The sequence below is a fragment of the Aotus nancymaae genome, unplaced genomic scaffold (assembly GCF_030222135.1).
Source record: "Aotus nancymaae isolate 86718 unplaced genomic scaffold, 86718_ANA_hifiasm-v0.15.2.pri h1tg000038l, whole genome shotgun sequence".
Classification (NCBI taxonomy): domain Eukaryota; kingdom Metazoa; phylum Chordata; class Mammalia; order Primates; family Aotidae; genus Aotus; species Aotus nancymaae.
The window spans coordinates 7393893-7415011 of record NW_026988452.1 but is presented as its reverse complement, the minus strand read 5'-3'; the positions used below and the strand labels follow the sequence as shown (position 1 = coordinate 7415011).

The following is a 21119-nucleotide window of genomic DNA, read 5'->3' as shown; positions in this document are numbered from 1 at the left end:
TTTATAAAAATGTATTTGAGAGGATAATGAGATAATAATATTTTAGGAACTTTCCAAAGAAATCTGAAAAATACTTGCGATGTTATTGGGCAACCTATTTTTTTTTTTTTTTTTTTGAGACAAGGTCTCTGTTGCCTAGGTTGGAGTGCAGTGGTGTGATCTCAGCTCACTGCAACCTCTGGATTCTAGGCTCAAGTGATTCTCCCACCTCAGTCTACCGATAGCTGGAACCACAGATGTGCACCACTATGCCCCACTAATTTTTGTATTTTTTGTAGAGACAGGGTTTCACCATGTTGCCCAGGCTGGTCTTGAACTCTTGAGGTCAAACGATCTGCCTGCCTTGGCCTCCCCAACGTGCTGGGATTACAAGTGTGAGCCACCACTCCAGCTTGGGCAAGGTATCTTGACTTGCTGGTGTATTACTTTTTAATACAGAGTTTGGGGTTCTTAACTTTCCCCCAAATGCTATTACATTCGATCTGAAGAGGTCACTATATCTTTAATTAACTCCTTCAGAAAAATAGAGTCTCAATAATTCCAATAACCATACAAAACATTATAAACAAAATCAACCTCTTTCCAACTAGTAGAGGTGAGAAGTAGCAACGTATGAACTCCTAATGTGTATCTGAGCTAACCTCACTTTCTTTTACATACCATTAACTTGACTCCAGCCAATAGTAAAACCAAATTCAAGGAAATAAAAGAAGTTAGGATATTCAGTGTACTGCAAAGAGCCCTTCATAGGAATGTCAATGGCTCATCATTTATGTTTGTTTTCCTTTCATATATGTATATGAAAGGAAAAAACTTGATATATATATGTCAAGTTTTTTTAAAAAGATATTTTCTGAAAAGCTTTGTCTTTTTATTGGCTCTTCTTGCTTTTTGTTAAAGTTTTTACACACTTGAAATTCAGGATGCACATTAAGCGCAGAAAGGTTAAGCATAAACCTTAGAGATGCCGTCACTGAAATTCTCACAACACTGAGGGAAACACCGTGCCTAAATCTAGCCCTTTGGCTTAGTGGAAGGAAATTATTTCTCTAGCAAAATGAAAATAGAAACCAATATTCTGCTTGCCTTTCAGGTTACGTTAGCAGGATCTTTTAAGTCAATAATTGGCTATTAAAAGTTTATTATTACTTCTTTAGTTTTATCTTAAAATTGACCTGTTAAGTCTCTACTTATCCCTTTAATAAGTCATTTATTCATCATTTTGAAAATCTATGCATATAACAAGATGTGTATTTATTTATGTTTAAAAACTTAAGTACTGTGGCAATGGTTTTGTGTTACTTCCTAAATACAATCACCCTGTTATAGACCACAGCGTCGTGTCGTAGTAGACTTCTCTTTTCTATTTGTTTAAGTTTAATTTGATCCACGTTTCCTCAGCATGCAATGGTAATGGAATTTTATCCTCCCTACATTGTGCATTAAACACAAGATAAGAAAGAAATGAATGCTCGGTGAATAGAAGCTAAGAAGAAAGTCATTGATTTTTCTATGTGAAAAACTGGGAAATATTAGATGGAGCTTGATTTTTTTAAATTAGCTTATTTTCATCTTCACTTCTCTTCTGCCCTTCCCCTCTTACTTAAAATTAATAACTGATGGCATTTCTTCAATGTTGAGAGTCTTGCAGTCAATCTCTTTCTCTCATGAGAGTTTGTCCATACCAGGTAATAATTTCAGGAATGTGGCTTTATGGCTCTCCCATTCTTAGGTGGATCGTATGGAGTTTGCATGCTTTGCCTTGATTTGAACCCTTTTCCTCGGCTTTTGTTGGTGGCTGCACCTGTGCAGCTCCAGAAGAAACCACTAGCTCAGAATCCGACGGCCACACGTTTCTCCAGCAGTCTCATTCACATTTCTCTTCTTCTGATCTCCATGCCAAACAGACTAAATCTAAAACCTGGAGATGCTCTGAAGGAAACATATCCTATGCCGCATGAGATTATTTACTTTTCTAATCCTAACCTACCTTTTGCCTTTTTTATTTCTATCTTCTGTACATATTTTTTTTTATTCTTTTCCCCTATGGGGGAAAATTAGTTTTAAAATCAGGCAAGTATTTGGGATCCCTCAGCATATCCAGAACGTCTGATCCAATGCCTTTTTTTATTTTTCAGTCAGTTTGCTCCCAGGAAAGCCTTTTTGTGGAAAACAGGTAAAATAAAATTTACTTTTTCATGTCTTTAGAGGAACAACGTCTGTCATGTGTGTCCTGTATATTCATAAATATATATGCTATGTATGTGTGTGCTTGAATATATGTATTAGCAAATACATATATCTATGTGTACACACATATATATTCACACATATATGTTATTTAACACATCTAAAAATTACCTAATTTGGAAAAAATGTCTCTGTTAATTCCAAGCAGAATTGTAAACATTTTTCTTATTTAAAGTCTCAATTTCTGGTGTTTGCAAAGGTGTAATTCCTATTACCTTCACCAGGCATTAAGAATAATAAATATTGAGACATCACAGGAAGTTGCAGTTTCATTGGCTTATTTGGTAGTCTGCTAGAAGCATGCATATATTTGGTATTATTGGCCACTTCTTGTGCCCCATAATAATATATAGCTGCACAAATAATAATTGGAATAATACTATTTCAGATTTTTTTAATTCTAAATAATCTATTAGTCTTCATAAAAGACTTGGCCTTGAAAACATTATCTAAACTGGCCTAGATTTAGCAGTGTACCTGGCATAGGAGTTAGTAGGGGGAGGTAGTTGTTATGAAATTAATGAGTTATAAAATTTATAAAGAATCTTGGAGATAAGAGCAAAAAGTTTTCAAATGTATATACACCCTTCAAAAATCATTCTTAAATTGACACATATATTAAAATACCCCAATTGATTTAATTGCAAATACTCAGGGCAAATTAAGGAATCCACATTAACTGCACTAATCACATTTAAGAGGCATCAAAATGGGTACCTTGATCTGAAAATATGGTATATATAAATAAAGTGGTGGTTAATTTTATTTCAGTGGTTTGCTTAATGGGCATTCCTATACCATTGATTAAAATGGAGACTGTTTGATTAAATGCTAGTACTCAGAGATTTAAGCTAGGCATTACAGATGATTGGCTTAAAATTTTGCATCATTCATATTTGCATTTGGAAATCTTCAAGAAACATGATTAAACCCCTTAGTGGAATAACCTCTTTTAAAAGAAGAAATAAAATTGAGAAACTCATAAATGGGATTCAAAAACAACTTCAAAGTCCATGTATATTTAGACAAATATTCCCTATTTACAGTAAAACCAAGAATCCATAAGCATTGACATCTTGCAGTTGATTCTAAAGGATTCCAAAATTCTCTATCTTTGCCAAAAAAATTAAGTGAGCACGTACAATTCAGATTCATGGGAAACCTTATTCTCTAGTCTTCTAGCCAATCATTTTCCCTAATCTTATTCCTTTACACTTAAGTGTCCTTTATACGTAAGTTGGATTATATTCAACATTACAATAATTGGTCACGTATATACACTGCATACATTAACAGGTCTTGATGGTTCCCAAAACCAAAAATCTATTTAAGTGCCTTCCTTCCAAATATAAATATATTTCTTGAATACCTGCCTCTGGAATGCCAATATTTCATTATGCCAAAATATAAAGAATAGTTTTAATATATTACCCTAAAAATCACAACTAATATATTTAATTAAATCTCTATTATATCAATCTCTTTTATTCACTTCTCCTCTTCTATTCCCTCTACTTCCTCTTTTCTTCTTTCCCCCTTACCTAGCATCAGTGCCTTAATCCTAGCATAGAAATCTTAATCCTATTTTACTGCCATTAATTCATTATGGCAAAATTCAACATCATGTAAATAAAAGGTTGGGTGGATTGATTTACAAGAAAGGTGTGCAATAGTAGAGTGCACATCCATTTAACATAGGGCATTTAGTACCCTTAGATTTTATATCATAAAAATCATGTTTTTCATTTCCAGTAGGCCCTTGGAAGACAGTAACATATGCAATGAAACCTATAAGAAAAGACAGCTCTTTCGGTTGGTATGGTTTACTTTCTTAAACTGTGTCTTTTCAGATTTTGTGGTAGAATCAATGTTAAATGCTAGTGTACTCGTGTAAAATATTTCTGTTCATTCAAAAAATGTCTAGTTACCTCTTTGTAAATCTTGTTACATAGCTAGTATTTAAATTATATTTGGTAGTATGAGATATAGAACCAGAAATCTATCACTTTGTGTACAATTCTTTAGGGTTCTAGTTTTCTGCTTTTCTAGGCTAACTTTGGTAGCACACTGCTTTAACTTTCTCAGATTAACTTCAGTGAATTACACTGAATAACTTAAATTCTCCCTGAAAGATATCAACTGTACATACATTCTCAATACTGGAAAATGAATCAATGATAGCCATATTTGGATAACTAATTTTTAATTTTATCTGTTATAATTTTTCAAACGGTATGTTTTCATGGGTGAATTTTATTTCTAAAGAAAGCTACGAGGTTCCTTCCAATTATAATGAACTACTTAAATTAAAATCTGTGTGGGATAAGAGGAAAGAGTGATAATTTTTAAAAAGTTCTGTACTAGGCTAGAAGCTCTATGAAGACAGAGGGACCATACCCATTTTCTCACTGCTCTATTCAATGTATATCGGACTTCCATTGTAGAGCAAAGTGTACACAGTACTATGAGTATACTTAGTATCCAATATATGTATTTAACATGTTAGTGTGTTTATGAATATTAGGATTTATCTCTGTTGTAGGAATGACAACAACAACAAAACTCTAACCCACTTAAAGAAAATCTAAGAATAGCAGAGGAATTGAATGTTGAGAAAATACATTTTTGCAATAAATCTGGACTTTAGAACTCATTATGAGTAAAGTTAATTTATTATCTTACACTTTGAAGCAAAAAACAGAAGCTTCTTTTTGGACTTCCTTCATTTTTCTATATTGAACTATGCAGTCTATGACGTCTTCTGTATGTATCATCACACAATTAATTTTCTTCTTCACACTTGAAGATTTAAGAAAATAACCTTGCATTTCTTTTGAAAACTCAGAGAAGAGCTAAAATTTACCATTAGTCCTGCACTCACACATTATGACCTAGTTTGTTTAGGCTGATATAGATAAAACATGGGTTCTTGTCCCCTAGAGGCCAGTTAGTTATACATAATCCCAAATCTGCCCCAAGACAGAGCTACCACATACTTAACCCAAATAGAATTTCATCACACGCCAAAATCACCAAGCGCAGAAACTCGGGAACGCAACTTAACACAAACCCATTCACACAATTGTAAAAGCAGTTCAATGTGTATATCATCCCTAACCTGTGCAAAAACCAAAACAAACAAAAAAAAACCCCACACATTTAGACATAAAGGAAAATAAATATTTACAGTTATATTAATCAGCACAGAAACAGAGCTTAAAATATATGCTTTATAACTCTATCTTGGGATCAAATCCTAGTTACTTATAAGAGGGCCAGTTCCAGTGACCAGATATCTCATTACTATTGTCTTCCTGGATTCCAGTAGGAGAGGACCAAGACTGGGCTTGGGAGGGAAGGAAATACACCTGTGCGTGTGGTTTCCTACAGTGCCTATTACCCCAGACCCAAACAATTTGGAATTCAATACTGGACCTCACTTCACCACTGTTAAGATGATAGTGCAGTATAAAATAGAGAAATACAAAATATGTTTTAATGTATAAATACCTAGGAATCATAAATTAGAATTAAACATTATTTTTGAATCTCAATGCTAATTCCCTAAATCAGCAACTTAATTTCTCTTTCTTTTTAAAATGCACAGATTATGGTTTAGGACTGTGATTTGAGCTAGTGAGGTAGAGGTAGAGACGTTAAATACATCTTAGGTTACCTTATTGACCAGGGGATGTGGCATGAGTCTAAAGGAACTTCTTATAGCTCTAAAAATAGCTCTACCAGGGTGAAGGGTGTAGACTACAACACAGTAAATCGCACCCAGAAATAGTGGTAGCCACCTTCTTTACCCAAAAGGCTCAGTCATACTGGCATTTAGAGAAAGTCTGGATTCCTGCCACGGAGGTGCAGAGGTCGTGGCTAAAGAGATAATTGAAGCAGAATTAGTAATGGGAACAAGGGATCACCCTCATACAGAGAGCTTCCATCTCATGCATCCGATACTCTGAGGCTAAGCACCACTCCCAAATCGTCAAGCCAGTGTTTTTCTGTAATAAATATTTCAAATTAGCTGCAAATGAGATTATTGTCACATTTCTGGTGCATTCACAGTTGTTGAATAATGATTTTGTTAGACTTTGTAAAAGATAGGTAACATAATCAAGATTATATGGGAGAAGAATGAAGCTGAATCTGGAGATTTAAAGAGAAGACAATCAGAAATAGAACACCAAGCCCTTGAAAAGGCTATTTATTTCTCCACTCTATCTCCCATGGTTTTCTTGAATTTCAGAGGAGTTTAAGAGATAAAGCCACCTGGTCATTGGTGAAGGTCTGGTCGGTCATACCTACAACTTGGTTTTCATCAAGTGGTTCTTATTTCTAAAACCAGCCATCTGTGGTACTGAGAACAGAATGTTTGTGAAACGTTAACAGAAGATGGCAGGGCGCTGAGTATTTTCATCTAATCTTCCACTCGAAAGTGCTTGTTTTGTGAATATTCTGTACCCCTTCCTCCCTTTGCTTTACAAAGTTCTGTCACAAATCAGCTATTTCATTTTAATCTCTTGTATCCATTTACCTTCTTACGTTCTCCTGAAATAAAAGTTTTGTGAGTAAAGTTAAAGCAACACTTGACATTTTCTCTGCACTGTCTGTACAATTTTGTTGGTGAGTATTTCAATCAGATATGTGCACTTCAAACATCTCAACAGCACATTGTTGTCTTTAAAATATTTTTCAATGAAGCTGCCAATCACATCTGTGAGATTTGAATCAAGGCTTAAATATGTCACATTGCTAATATGAATTAGGTGTTATATTTACTGATCGTGATTTACGTTCCCTTCACTTATTTATAATCCATTAAAATTTTAAGGTATTTTACTGATGCATTATTTTTATCTTCAGAAGATCTTTTAAAATATTAACAAAGTTATGCTTTAGACAGATTGGAAACCAATGAAAATGCAAATTTCATCAAATTTCTCTATAAAATACATGCAATTTTGCATATTTCTTAGAGATACTCTAGGGTCTTCAAAAGTCACTTGTGGTTATTGGATCTCTTCCAGTACATTTACTCTTTTTCCATTTGAAGTTTGAACAATGTGTTCTTTCACCTGGGGAGGTTTTTTTGTTATTTCCGTTGTTCCCTTTGGAAAGTTTTGTGTCAGTGTATAGTGTTTACACTATTGTTACTTTCAAAAGTTTTTCTAAGTGAAGAGAATTAAAGGGCTCTTTCCTCTGACCATGAAGGTTAAACTCAGTGGACAAAATTCTTACCATAGGTTAATAGAGTAATTTCTGTGATTTCTATGCTATCTCTCAAAGCCTTGGTGATTTCAGATGCATATTTCATAAAGCTGGAACATGAATTAACAGCTTCTCTGGATATGTGTGCATTTTTCCATTGACAATTATTTTGTGCTAAAGAGAGAGATAAAGTCTTCTTTGGTGGGAGTTACTTTTAGAGTCATTTAAGATCATAATTACTTCTGAACATTCATCGATTATTGCTTTGAGTCAGGAGAACTTATCTCCCTATTCTCTTTGCAAGAGAAATTAACAACTGCATTTTATACCATGTTTTTCTAGTTGTTTCTCCTTCACTGACAGAGGGATCATGTGACATTTTTAGGTTTGGTTTTTCTGTTTGTACCCTGTGTGTTATGTGTGCTGTGTTATCTGTCTATGTATCATCAAAGTATTTGTAACACTGAGAGGCAACTGGTTTAATGAAAATGGTTGGCAGGAAGGGTCTTGTGTGGTTGCCTCTTCCAAAGAAAGGCTTGCTCTGTACCACACCATTCAAGTAAGGTAATCCTGTCCCTTTGCATCTTTCTGGTGGCTGTGCTCCAGGGGCAACAGAGATGGCTCAGGGAGAACATCCGGGAGTCGACAGAGCAGCTCAGAAAATGAACTCAAGTGGTCTGACCACCAAAGGGCCTGGAGCAGCACAGACTCCGACAGTTCCAACCGCAATCTAAAGCCCGCCATGACCAAGACGGCGAGTTTTGGGGGCATCACGGTGCTGACCAGGGGTGACAGCACTTCTAGTACCAGGAGTACCGGGAAGCTGTCCAAAGCAGGTAGTTAGTACTGAATGTGTTTATGTCCTGCGGTATTTTTTGGATTCTATCCAAGCCATATGGTCACCATTCCCTCTGACTTTGAGTTGGCTGATAATGATGATATTAATTACAGGGATAGCTGGAAGTCAGAAGGTACAATTTAAATAGGTTACTGCCTCTTGCCAGCTATATGCCTAGGTCAAGTTATTAACCTCTCCAAGCTTCAATTTTCTCATCTGTAAAATGCAGTTATATAATGTCATCCAAACCCACCTCAGTAGACTTAGAGTTTACTTACTTAATTTAAGTTTACTCAGTAAACTTAAGTTTAAATTACATTACTTATATAAAAATGATTACCATGGCACCTGCATCACAGAAACTAGCAAAAGTTTGCTATTGCTTTTAAATTTAGTAATATGAATTATTCCTTAAAAACACACTGTAAGATAATTATAATATTAGTAGCTTTCGTTCTTGCATTGAGATGCTGTTAGTATGATCCTGGGCATGGTTTTTAACTGTTGCGTGCCTCTGTTTTCTTCATCTGATAAATAGAAATAATAATAGTACCCATATTGTAGAAATATTATGAAGACTGAAAGAGTCAGTATACAAAAAGCAACTTGATTAACATCTGGCAAGTTATAAACTCCCAATAAACTCTAGTTCTAATTCATTTTTATTATTGCCATTTAATGTTTTTATCCCTACTTTACAGATAAGGCAAGTGAGTGTCAGAGAGATTTAGAGTTTCCAAGTTACCAAGTGCTTGTGTTTTTTTTTGCAAAGTGAAGCAAATAATGATATTCTGAGGTAGGTAGTTCAAGTTTGCATGTAAGGTCTGGAAGGTGAGTGATAATAAGAGATCTAGGAGAGCCATTAACTTGAAACAACTTTAAACTGATGGAAGCATATACCATGGTGCTTACATGAGTCTGCAAAATACCCTCATGGTCTGCCATTTCTAGCTCTTCGTCTCCCAAAGATTATTTACTATTGTTTTTGAATTATTTTCAAATGTTCACAATTAAAATACCTCCTAAAATCTCAGGGAGGAGACAAATGACCGTTCACTAGCGTTCCATTAACTGAAATTTGTGATTTTTGTTATGTAATTGTTTTTGCTTTGTTTTGGTTCTGCCCTGGAAAATCAAATTCCCTGACACTTGTTTGGGTGGGGTGGGGCGTTGAGAGTTCTGAATCTGTTGTATGCTCTGGGTGTCAGATTGTACAGGTGGAGCATTCAGGATCCTGAAGTGACAGGTGAGTGGGAGGCCAAGGCAGGAGTGGGATGATGAACGGAGAATGGCCATTAAGAGTTTAGACACGGGCTGCCCTGGACTGTGGATATTTTCCCAATCAACTTTTACACTTTTGTTAGGGCCAAGGGGTCCCACCCCTCCATGCAAAATCTGAGTTCATGTGCTGATGGTTTAACATAATTAGGTTGTTGACAAATTCCTCCTAAAAATTATCTCATGTTTTTCTATATAAGGAGAAAATCAATAGCATTTAGTTACAGCCCCTACATAATACACACACCCTACTTCTTGGTATGATTCAGATGGGCTCACACTGCCTTCCTGCAATTTTTATTCACTAATTGGTGAGTTCTTGATTTCTTACTCTAATTAATTGTTCTCATATCCTACTATTGTAGCAACTCAAGTAAAGAAAATCCACTGTGGTGCACTTGAGCTCCCGTAAACTAAGAAAGGTTTAATAGTTTTAAATCTCCTTAAAATGTGAAAACCAAGTACTAAATGGTGCACTTAAAAATTCCAGCACACCAAAAGAGCTCTTAAGATTTTTAAATTAATAGTCATTCTCCATGCACCAGCCCCCAGTCACTTCCAAAGCAAAGCTCTTTGGAAACATTTAAAACACTTCAAAAATGTTAAAATGCCGTGTTCTTTGAAGAATGATTAGAGATTATAAGTGCTTCAGACTTTTTTTTCTTCTAATCTAAATGTCTCCATTTGAAAGCTTGTCAAAGTGCAGGCATGGAAAGGGAATAAAAACTTAAAGAAGATCAAGGTAGGATGTCAAAACAAACTTATAATTTCCCAAGATGGATTTATGAAGCAAAGCTGTCAGTTTTGCTGTCATGGCGCTTCAGAACAGCGCAAGTTTTCCATTTTTTACCTAATTGTTCACAGTGGAATTGCAAACTTTTTTTGATGACCTTTTAGAAACCAAGTCTGGAGTTGTGACATTTAAGTTACTCTTCTCCTCCTCTAATTACACAGATTCTAGCTTTAAATAGATAATGATGAGACTTTTTCAACGTTGGAAACACGTTTTCCGACATTTTGGAAGGAAACGTATTACCGCAGTACAAATGTACAAGCACATTCTCTTGAGGCCTGGCTGCCTACCAGATGCCCAGCACACATTCCTGGAGGCAGGTGATGCTGTTGTATCCTCCTTACCAAGAGCAGTTGAATGATAGCTGCGCGGCAACCTCAGCTGTTTCTTGTTAAGAGCAATGTGGTTGAGAAATAAGAGTATGGCATCTATTTCTTCCCCATTGGCCTATCTACGCTGCTACCATTGTTCTGCCATCTTGATTTTCAAAGCAGGGTTTCTCAACTTTAGCTCCATCAGAATCACTCAAAGGATTCCTTAAATACCAGATTGCAGCACTCAATCTAGGGTTTCTGAGCCCCTAGGTCTGGGATAGGGCCTGAGAATTTGCATTTCCAATAAGTTCCCAGTTGATGCGATGCTGCTTGTCTGGGAACCACATTTCAAACACAACTGCTCTGAAGAAATAAGACGTCCTTTTGTTTGTTTTAACAACTTTAGGTGTTCTGGCTTGTTGTTTTCTGGATGCAAGGCTATTCTTGCTGTTGTCACATCCTTGCATACATCCTGGAGTATTTTTTGATCCAATCCAAGACACCCCATGTCTCTACCATTTCCTCTTCTTTGTCTCTATCTTTGTTACTACACTAATATAATACATCCTGGGTATTCTCTTCCTTCTTGTAAAATTTAAGTTATTCCACTGAACCCTGACCCCCCTGAGTCTGGAAATATTTTCTTAAATTATATAATTCAGAAATAAAACATTTATGATTTGTGGTCCTTGTAAAAGAAAAACTGTACCAGATGGTGCAGGAAAAAGAATTTATTCATTATTATTGCAACAAGGATCAAGACTATGATCTCTCTTTTTAGAGAGAGAATTGAATTACACTGAATCAAAAAGCAGGATCCTTCAATCACTGGGCGATCGAGTGGTAAAATTTTGGAGGACATTATGGAGGAAATTGAGTGATGTGATTAGGCTATATGTGTTTGCTAATTGGTGCTGTGAAAGTTAGGCTCCTATCCTCCCACAGAAACTGAGAGATAGGGGCTCTATTTTTCATGATGATTAGATTTCAAAGGGATGGCTTTCAGGTACTTAAGAAAGTTCTTCCTGGGTTGTAAAAGTGGCCAAAGGCTAGGAGATTTACATCTCAAAGGGGCATAAATGCTCTAAGGAAAGGGAGGTGAGGAGACCCTAGTCTAAGAAAACAGAGAAAAGTTTGGTCAAGCTGAGGGGAGCATTAAGGTCATCTTCCTTCCCATTGCTCCCCATTTAGTCTGGTACCTTATATTTTACAAGAGTATATTGAGGTCTAAAGTAGTCACTTCATGAAGAAAACACAGCTAGCAAGTGGCAGAACTAGAATTAAACCCAGCATCCTTCCTCCCTGGGAAAAGTTCCATCTGCTCCAAGGGAATCTGCCTATGCCCTTCCCCTTCTGCCCTGTCCTCTCCTGGTTTTTCATTTTGTCTTGCCTTGTGATCTCGTTTTGTATCTTTTGTCATGTTTTCCATTTTTGTTTTTCTGTTTTTCTCTGGGGGGGTTCACCTGAGTCTCTCACCTGGCCACTCAGATGTCTTCTTTTTTCTCCTCTCTGTGTACCCCTTGGGGTTCAGCTTCAGTTTCTGAGCATCCCACTGTGTCTAGCATGGAATTTCTATCTAGTGTCTCCTAGAACTCGGCACAGGCTTTGTCAGGGCCCTGGCCCCACCTGGGCCTTGCTTAAATGCAGAGAAGATGAACATGACCTACAGGCTTAAAGAGCCATCCGTGGAGTCAGGTTGCCTGGGTTTGAGCTCAGAGTCTACCACACACTGAGCTTTGGGAAATTTATTTAACATATCTGAAGATCAGTTCTCATCTTCAAAATGTTACTACTGTAAAAATTAGATTAGACAATTCACATAGAGAAAATAGCACAGTGCTTGTCACATAGGCATACTGTATAAATATTTGTTATGGTTATCATCAAACCTCTTAAAAAAGGAAGCCAGAAATACTTTTAACTCTCAGGCATTCTAAATCTTAAAAGTTCTCAAATATCAATTTCATTGTTTAAAAAATATTTGAACACTTCTAATCCTGTGCCTTTTAACACCATCATTAGCATTTGTGTTTTATCACAGACTTTAGCAACCCTGGCTATGTGTGGAATATGGCTCTCCGTGGCCTTCATGATTGATGTTTACATGCTGGTCAAAGCTGGTTATAAGCCAGTCAGAAGGGCCAGTTACTAAATCCTGACTGCATGCTTATTGCTTGCTGAGCCATCCTTTTGGAGAGGTTTGACTTTATTTTTATCTTATCAAGTGCAGAGAATTTGAGCCAAATTCAGGTTTTCTTCCTTCCCTTTACCTGTGGAATCAAATCATCTGCATTGCCTCCTCATTTCTCCTATTGATGCTGCTTCTGTTCCCCCAGGTGAGGGAAGGGTATAATATTGTAAATCAGTGGTTAATGGCCATCCTTCTAAAACCAAAATTAAATTACTCTTTGGATTTGATTATGACACTTCAGTCTGTCTGCATCAACCCACCCCTCCCAACACACACACCCATACCGTCACTAGCTTACAGCTCACATCCAAGTTAGGACGCACTTCTTTGGCCCCAACTCTTTCTTCCGTGCCTAGTCCCACAGTCTGGAGATGAGCTGAATTATGTTTGTATAACCTTAAGTACCTGGGCACAGGAGTTTTGTTGTTGCTGTTGACTCTAGAGTCAAATGTGTAACATAGCATCAAATTATACACAGCAGATCCATAAAACAAACACTACAGTCTGCATTGAGACTATGATCACAGAGTCATAATTTCAGTGACATAGTCTCAAAACTTCTATTAGCATTTTCAATATTCTTTTTACATTTTTTTATTTTTCTCCCCATGCCTTATTCAGAACCCCATCAGCATTCTAAACCACGTAGATGAACATCCTGAATTGACATAAAACTATCATTATTAATCATCAAGTCACGGGGAAAGCAGTAAAGATGCCCAACTGTGAACACCAGAACGCTTGTAACAGGTCATGGTACATGCATATGTATAATTTCAAGAAGCAATGTGGGGTCATGGTTAAAGCTTGAGCTATAGATAAGTCTGCATGGACCAAATTCCAGCTCTGCCATTATCTAGCTGTATGAGCGGACCTGAGTTACCTAACTTTCTTATATTTCAGTTTCTGTACAGGCAGTAACAGTTATTATTTAAGTGTTTATTCAAGTGCTTACACATACTAAGTGCCCAGTAAATATTATGATTCTCCTCAAAATTATCATGCTCTCCAAATGCCCCTCTTCTCTGCACTTAAATGTTATATTCCTATCACTTATTTTAAAAGATCTCCAGTTTAATTTAAGGGCGTATTTTAGAATCTTTTGAAAAGAGTGTTAATAACTGATTACATATTTTGACTTTAATGATACATGAGAATGCATTTTTAATGACATAATGGTGTATGCTGTTGATTTAATCAACCTCGTGTACGACGTTCTTGCAACCTATATTACCCAAGTAATCTACTAGTTTGAATTTGCAGTAGTATAAATTTTACTTCGTATGTTTTCTCTTGGCTGCTCTGTCCTAGTGCCCAGGAGAGCCATGGTTAAGGGTACTGCGGCTGATTGGCTCTTGCTGCAGTGAAATGCCAGTGAGTGCCAATGGACATATTGGGATATGTTTCTCTTTTTGTTCATAATGGTGGGACAGAAGAGATTGTTAGATTCACCTTAGGGGCTTCTGCACACTGTTCTGGGTTATCTATGTGTCTGAAAACTTTGGAATCCATAAACATCATGATTATTTTACTATTCTGTGTCATCTAAAGGATATTCAGTCATTAGAAGGCCAAGCCCTCTTTGGTCTACCCTTTAACCATACTAATAAGACTTCTTCAAATATGCAAAATTCAGTACACTACCATAAACACTTAAATATATTACATTAATAATAATGCCCACCAGCTATTTGATTCCTTGCATCTTTTTTTTTTTTTTAGATGGAGTCTTGCTCTGTCACCCAGGCTGGAGTGCAGTGGTGTGATCATTGCTCACTGCAACCTCTGCCTCCCAGGTTCAAACGATTCTCCCGCCTCAGCTTCCCAAGCAGCTGGGACTACAGGCACGCACCACCATGCCTGGCTAATTTTTTGTATTTTTAGTAGAGATGGTGTTTCACTGTGTTAGCCAGGATGGTCTCGATCTCCTGACCTTGTGATCCACCCACCTCGGCCTCCCAAAGTTCTGGGATTACAAGTGTGAGCCACCACACCTGGCCGCATCTTTTGTTTGTTTTTAAAATCCTTAATATCTAAAGTTTCAACTTTACCACAAAAATTATAACATTCAATGGTTTTTAATTGCCTCTGGTCAGATGGTTAGAAAAAGCCCTGATTCATTTGTGTCTCCCTGACATTCAATCCTTCACACATTCTCCTAAATCATGCCACTCCTTAAAAGAGATCCGATTAGATTTTGAAACGTGTTTGCTCATATACGCTATGCTCCCAGGTCTTCTACTCACACATGAAGGTGAAAGATTATTTATAACTAGACCCCTTCAGACTTCAGCTGTATAGGTGTTGGAGAACCAGTACTTTAGAACCATGCACATGACCTGCATATCATAGGGCCCTTCCTTAAGGTGCAGTCTCTAACCTCCATCCCAGTCATTTTATTCCTATTATTTCAGCTTAGTAAGACATTTCAATGGTACTAATTACTTGGGGATATAGGAGGGAGTTTTCAGGTACTGAGTTCAGAACTTTAGGGTACCCTTTACCGATTTATCACCCTAGTAATTTGTGAAAAGGCTGAGAAAGTTCTCATTCTTAAATCCTCTTTTTCCAGAAAATTGACACATCTGAAAAACATGTAGCTAATATTTCGATAAAATATGAGGCCAAAATAGGGGAGGGGCATTAGTTAATCTCATTCTACAGCACGCGTCTCAAATTCTTTAATGATGTGTCATGGAAAAGCAAGCATTTAGATGCAGATTGGTGCTTTCTCTCTTCTCTGTGTGTTGAATGATTTGTTGATTGTATCCCTATGCCAGGTTCGGAGTCTTCCAGCAGCGCAGGCTCCTCAGGATCGCTGTCCCGCACCCATCCACCTCTCCAGAGCACACCCCTGGTCTCAGGCGTGGCAGCTGGTTCTCCAGGCTGTGTGCCTTATCCAGAGAATGGAATAGGGGGCCAGGTCGCTCCCAGCAGCACCAGCTACATCCTTCTTCCACTTGAAGCTGCAACAGGCATCCCGCCTGGAAGCATCCTTCTTAATCCACACACAGGTGAGTTACTACCTGCTTTATCAGGAACACAAGGCTTTCAGGAGTTTGTTCTTATGTTTGATCTTATGAATTTGCTAGCAAATGTTCTGAAAATTCCTGAACAGGAAAGCTAGTTGCATGAACTGTTGTGAAGCATTTTTGTTTAGAAAGAGCAGATTTACAGCAGTATCTATACCTACATATCTATATCTTCATATCAATATTGACATTGATATAGATAGTTCCAGAAGCATCTTCTTTTCTCTTTGTCTTTTTTCTTTTACTACAATGTCTCTCATGCATGGTTAGGAGCTAAGATGAGAGAACATGGTGATAAGCTGGGATATACTAATTAAAACTTTGTGTTCCTCAGTTAGCCTGTATTATGTCAGAAGTGTTTTTGCAGCCAAGGATATTTCTGGAATTGAAGTATCCATTGAGACATATAGTGACCATCAACCATAGAAGTTGCTTTTTAACCTTAGAACTTCAGCCATCTCCTATGAGGGGCGTAAGAAACAGCAGTGGTGAAGAGGATACAGAGAGAAAATTCTTGTGTACTTCAGAAATGTCAGGCCTAGACTGATTTTGGTGGGGTTTAGAAAATTGTTCACTCTGTGATTACAGTTTCTTCCATGATGAATGATCATTGCTTCTCTAATTTTGCATTTCTCTAGTGGGTCACTTAACTTCCACATTGATTTCAAAAGACTGGGGGCATTGAGATTCTAACATCAGGAAATGAACTCAGGAATATCTGTTTAATTGCAGGGGAGACTTCTCAACCAGGGGCATTTTTGTCTCTGTCCCCAAGGCCATTTGGCAATATCTGGAGACATTTTGATTATCATGACCTGGGGAGAAGAGGACTGCTATTAGCACCCAGTAGGTAGAGGCCAGAAATGCTGCTAAACATCCCCCAATGTCCAGGACAGACTTCCACAGCAGAAGATTATCCAGTTCAAAATGTCAGTGGTACCCTGGTTGAGAATCCCTGGCTTAGAAAGCTTGACATCGATGAGTCACTTCTTAAGAGGTCTTTATTAGGGACTGGCAATAAATGGAGTTGTCTTGAAACAGATCTGAAGTTTTGCTTAGACCATTCCAGACTATTTCTTCAATTAGCTAAACTTGAAAATGCAAAACTAGATAAGTATCTCATAAAAATGATCTGACTCAATCTTCTCACAAATATAGTGCTACTAGTAATTAGGAAATTCAGAGAAACATGAGAACTGTAGTAAAATAGTTACTTGAATAATTGCCACATTTTCATAAAACATATGGCACATTCCCAAGTCATGGTGTTTGATTGAGACATATTGAAAATGCCATAAGCTTGAGGGAAGAAAGGCATAATCATTTTATTGAAAACTGTTTGAAAGCTTCAGATGAGATACTTCTAAGGAAGATTTTTAGATGCTTTTATTTTCTCTGGATTATTGTAAGCACTATAAAGAAAACGAAAAGAAGACCAGGATCACATCCATTACTTTGGGCGCTAATCAAAGTACTGTTTGACTTTGTTGGCTTAAACGCTTTCACTTTTAATTGAGATAGAGGGCTTGCAGAAAAGAGCACATTTTAACCACTTGTTTTGAGTGGTTTGTTTTAAGCAAAATTACAGAGTGTTTTGAAAAAGCTCAACAGAGTATATTTTAGGGTACAATGCAGGAATATTATTTGTAATGATAGCATGGCTGTGCGTGTCTATGTGTATATTATCATCTATAATCTTGTTTATAGAAAAAAGAAACAGAATGTTGTTTGATGCCAAGTCCCAATTCTTATTCATTGGACTGAGTCGTTTAGAGCTGTTATCAAAATATCTCTTTTGTAAAAGGATCCCAACTAAGGAAAAGGATTTAATAACACTGTTGAACAGCTTCTCCATACATACTTTTCTGATCTGACAAATGCTATATTTAAAATATACTAAAGCAAAAGGAAATATATGAATATATTGTATACTATTTTTGAGTAGTGAGATGCAAGGTGAATTATGTTTCTTCTTTTCTAGAATATGCTTATTTTGTAGATTGAAAATATACACATGTATGTGTATGTACATATATGTATTATATATAATGCATTTTATATGTATAGGTGTATCTGTAGTGTGTGTATGTGTGTGTATGTACATGTATCTACTTATCAAATCTCTTACTGTTGAAACTAAAAATTTGCCTCCTTTGGGCTGGAATTCATCTTCTTCTGTCATTGCTGTGAATCTGAAAACTACACCTCTCACGCTTTTTAAAGTACCTTTCTACCAAGTACACAATGGAAATACTTGGGTGTTAGGAACCAAGATCATATGACTATTTTGCTTCTCATTTGTAGTGCCCACGGGCTCATTTCCTTGTTACCAACATACTTACAAGCTTCTGTGCAGAGGAGCCATATACTTACTTATTTCATTTGTTGCTTCCCCAGAATGGATAAAAAAGTCTTAGGCACTGTGCAGGTGCTCAATAATTACATCATTATTGAAGGAATATCTACTAATCATTATATATGTGGGATGGGTAACAGAGCAGTTTTTCAGCTAATGTCATATATTTGGAATGTGGCTCATGTGCAAAACTATAATTGATAAAACATCTGTATTAAGCAAGAATAAGATAAGCAATGATTTAAAAATACTAAGGTATCTGCCAATCATGTGCCTACTAAATGAAATAAAAATGTAACTTCCTTTGTCAGCACAATTGACTTGGCTCTTACTAAGTACTAAATATTTGGCACACTGAAATCAACCCATTCACATACACCCTTGCAGTTTCCCCAGTATAACCATAACTTTTAATTTTGTCTGTTTCAGCAGGTCCATTTCTAACGTAGACCTTTTGTTCATTCTTCCTTTGCTTTTCAGGCATCTGGATGAGTGAGGTGCCACAGAGGCTGTTTTTCAAAGTTTTCCCTATATAGCATCTTCATCCTTGTAAGGCAAGCCTGGACTCTTGGGTTTGATCTTCCTCCAGTTGTCTTGGACCCAGCCTCCTTTTGGAAATTTTTAGCAGAAAGCTCAGTTTTGTTGAGCTATTTTACTTCAACTCAGTGCAATTCAGAAATGCCAATAGGCATTGGCCTCCCTCAAGAACTCGTTAATGTTCATATATATTATTTTGACATTTTTTTTTTTTTTTTTTGAGACGGAGTTTCGCTCTTGATACCCAGGCTGGAGCGCAATGGCGCGATCTCGGCTCACCGCAATCTCCGCCTCCTGGGTTCAGGCAATTCTCCTGCCTCAGCCTCCTGAGTAGCTGGGATTACAGGCACGCGCCACCATGCCCAGCTAATTTTTTATATTAGTAGAGACGGGGTTTCACCATGTTGACCAGGATGGTCTCGATCTCTTGACCTCGTGATCCACCCGCCTCGGCCTCCCGAAGTGCTGGGATTACAGGCTTGAGCCACCGCGCCCGGCCTATTTTGACATTTTGCTTGGCCATTATCTGGTGCAAGTTTAAGACTGTGTTATGTAAGGTCATGCCATTTGCAGAGAATTCACTTGACGAGATTTTTGGATCTGTCGTCTTTCAGATATTCCTGATACACTTCCATAACTATACTTTTTATTTTTATCAGGACTTTTAGCATCTATTTATCCAAACTGTTTCCACATTTTTAAAATTAAATGAACCACGAATTTTGCATTCTGTCTATAAATGTATCTTTGCAAGGTCTAAGTTAATCTGTGTCTACCCATAATCAGTAGCTCCCTTATAATGTGACTATTTCTTTTTAAATAGTTACCCTAAATACAGAAATGCTTTGCTGTTAAAAAACCAAGATCATGTGATGACTTCACTTCTTGTGTGAATTGCCCTTTAGTTCATTTCCTTGTCACTAACATATATATAAGCTTCTTGTGTGGAGGGGCCATGCTTAGTTATTTTTTATTTGCTTAATTTTTTGTGTGCTTTCCTGAAATTGATGGCAAGGTCTTAGGCACTGTGCAGGTGCTCAATAATTACATTTATTGAAATAATATCTACTACCCATTATGCATGTTGATATGGATAGTGTAGCAGTTTTTCACCTAATGTCATATACTTGAGAGGAATAAGCATTCTGCGTTTAATCCTCTTCTCTGCACCTGCTCTACATTCAACGTGCCCTGGCTTATTTCTGTCATTGCACTCTCTCCACCTATGCCAGCACCCATGCCAAGGCCTGCTGAGCATGCTTGTGCAGTTTCTGACATGAAAACCTCCTCTAGGCTAACTAGGCCGAGGGCCAGCCAGTCCTTTTTTCCTCTTCAGTCTCCAGCAGCTGTCATTCAAACTAATTGCTTGTATTCAGTGTAATTGCATCTGGATTAGTAGAAATCATGGAATGTAGAGAGACTGTCATTGCCTGACTTGGAAACCAATCGTCACCTATCCTGGTTCTCTTAGGAAATTGCTTTTGTTCTGTTCTCTGGCATCCATCTTCTTTCATATTTCTCAGTTCTTTCCATCTCTCCTTGTTGGTGAGTATAAAAATCAATCTTTCGTATTCTCTTCTCTTTCCGGAAGAACCTGCCCTCTCTCTCTACTTAAGCGAATCCTTAGTGTTTTTTTATGTGCAACTATTTAGAAACAACTTCTAGCCCACAGCATATTAATCATATTTCAAATGGAGGATCTAGAATTTATCAAAAGACACATGAATGTTTTTGGAATTATGTTTTAAAATTTTAGTTATGGTCAGTTTTTTATACTTCCTTAGTTTTCATTGGAATAAATCAAAAGCCATACAGAAATATAGAAAAACTCCTTTCTTTTTCCTTTCCATTGTATATGCACATAGTGTGTGTGTGTGTGTTTGTGTGTGTGTGTGTGTGTGCATAACATGAGACTGATTTTGAAATAATTCCAAATGGAGTTGTATGACTGTCTCTGTGATTTTTTTCAAAAAGTTAAGTACCTAGAATTTTTCTCTTGTCTTTCTAAAATATAGAACAAATGAAACACAGGAAAACTAAAGATCAGAACACTAAATGGGCTGATAGATTTTTTAATAGTGAGCTTTTAAAAATCTTTCCCCAAATTGCTGATTTGGAAGGGAAAATGGGCTGTGGTTTTGAAGCCAGAAGAAAATTATTTTTCAAAAAGAAAATTCATTTAAAACAATAAAATGCATCTATGTGATAGGAAAGCAAGTGCCTGGAAAATGAAGAACATAAAAAAAAAGAGGGAGCGAGAGCAAACACTTGATTTTGTTGCTGTTTTGCAAATACAATTCTGGCACATTTGCTTCC

The 21119-nt window shown here is 36.9% G+C and overlaps 1 protein-coding gene across 21 annotated transcripts in view; it reads left to right on the top strand.

The window, feature by feature from the left end:
• The window catches only part of ARPP21 (cAMP regulated phosphoprotein 21), a 159377-nt gene that overhangs the window by 75774 nt on the left and 62484 nt on the right, over positions 1-21119 (top strand). For 8 of the 21 annotated variants that reach the window (XM_064360168.1, XM_064360156.1, XM_064360158.1 and 5 more), the window contains 4 exons: positions 2139-2176; positions 4003-4062; positions 8071-8303; positions 15659-15892. In XM_064360168.1, coding sequence (XP_064216238.1) covers positions 2139-2176; positions 4003-4062; positions 8071-8303; positions 15659-15892 — 565 coding nt within the window. Of the gene's footprint in view, positions 1-2138; positions 2177-4002; positions 4063-8070; positions 8304-15658; positions 15893-21119 lie in introns of those variants that run through there. The other 13 variants (XM_064360170.1, XM_064360164.1, XM_064360171.1 and 10 more) reach the window with 8 other exon arrangements.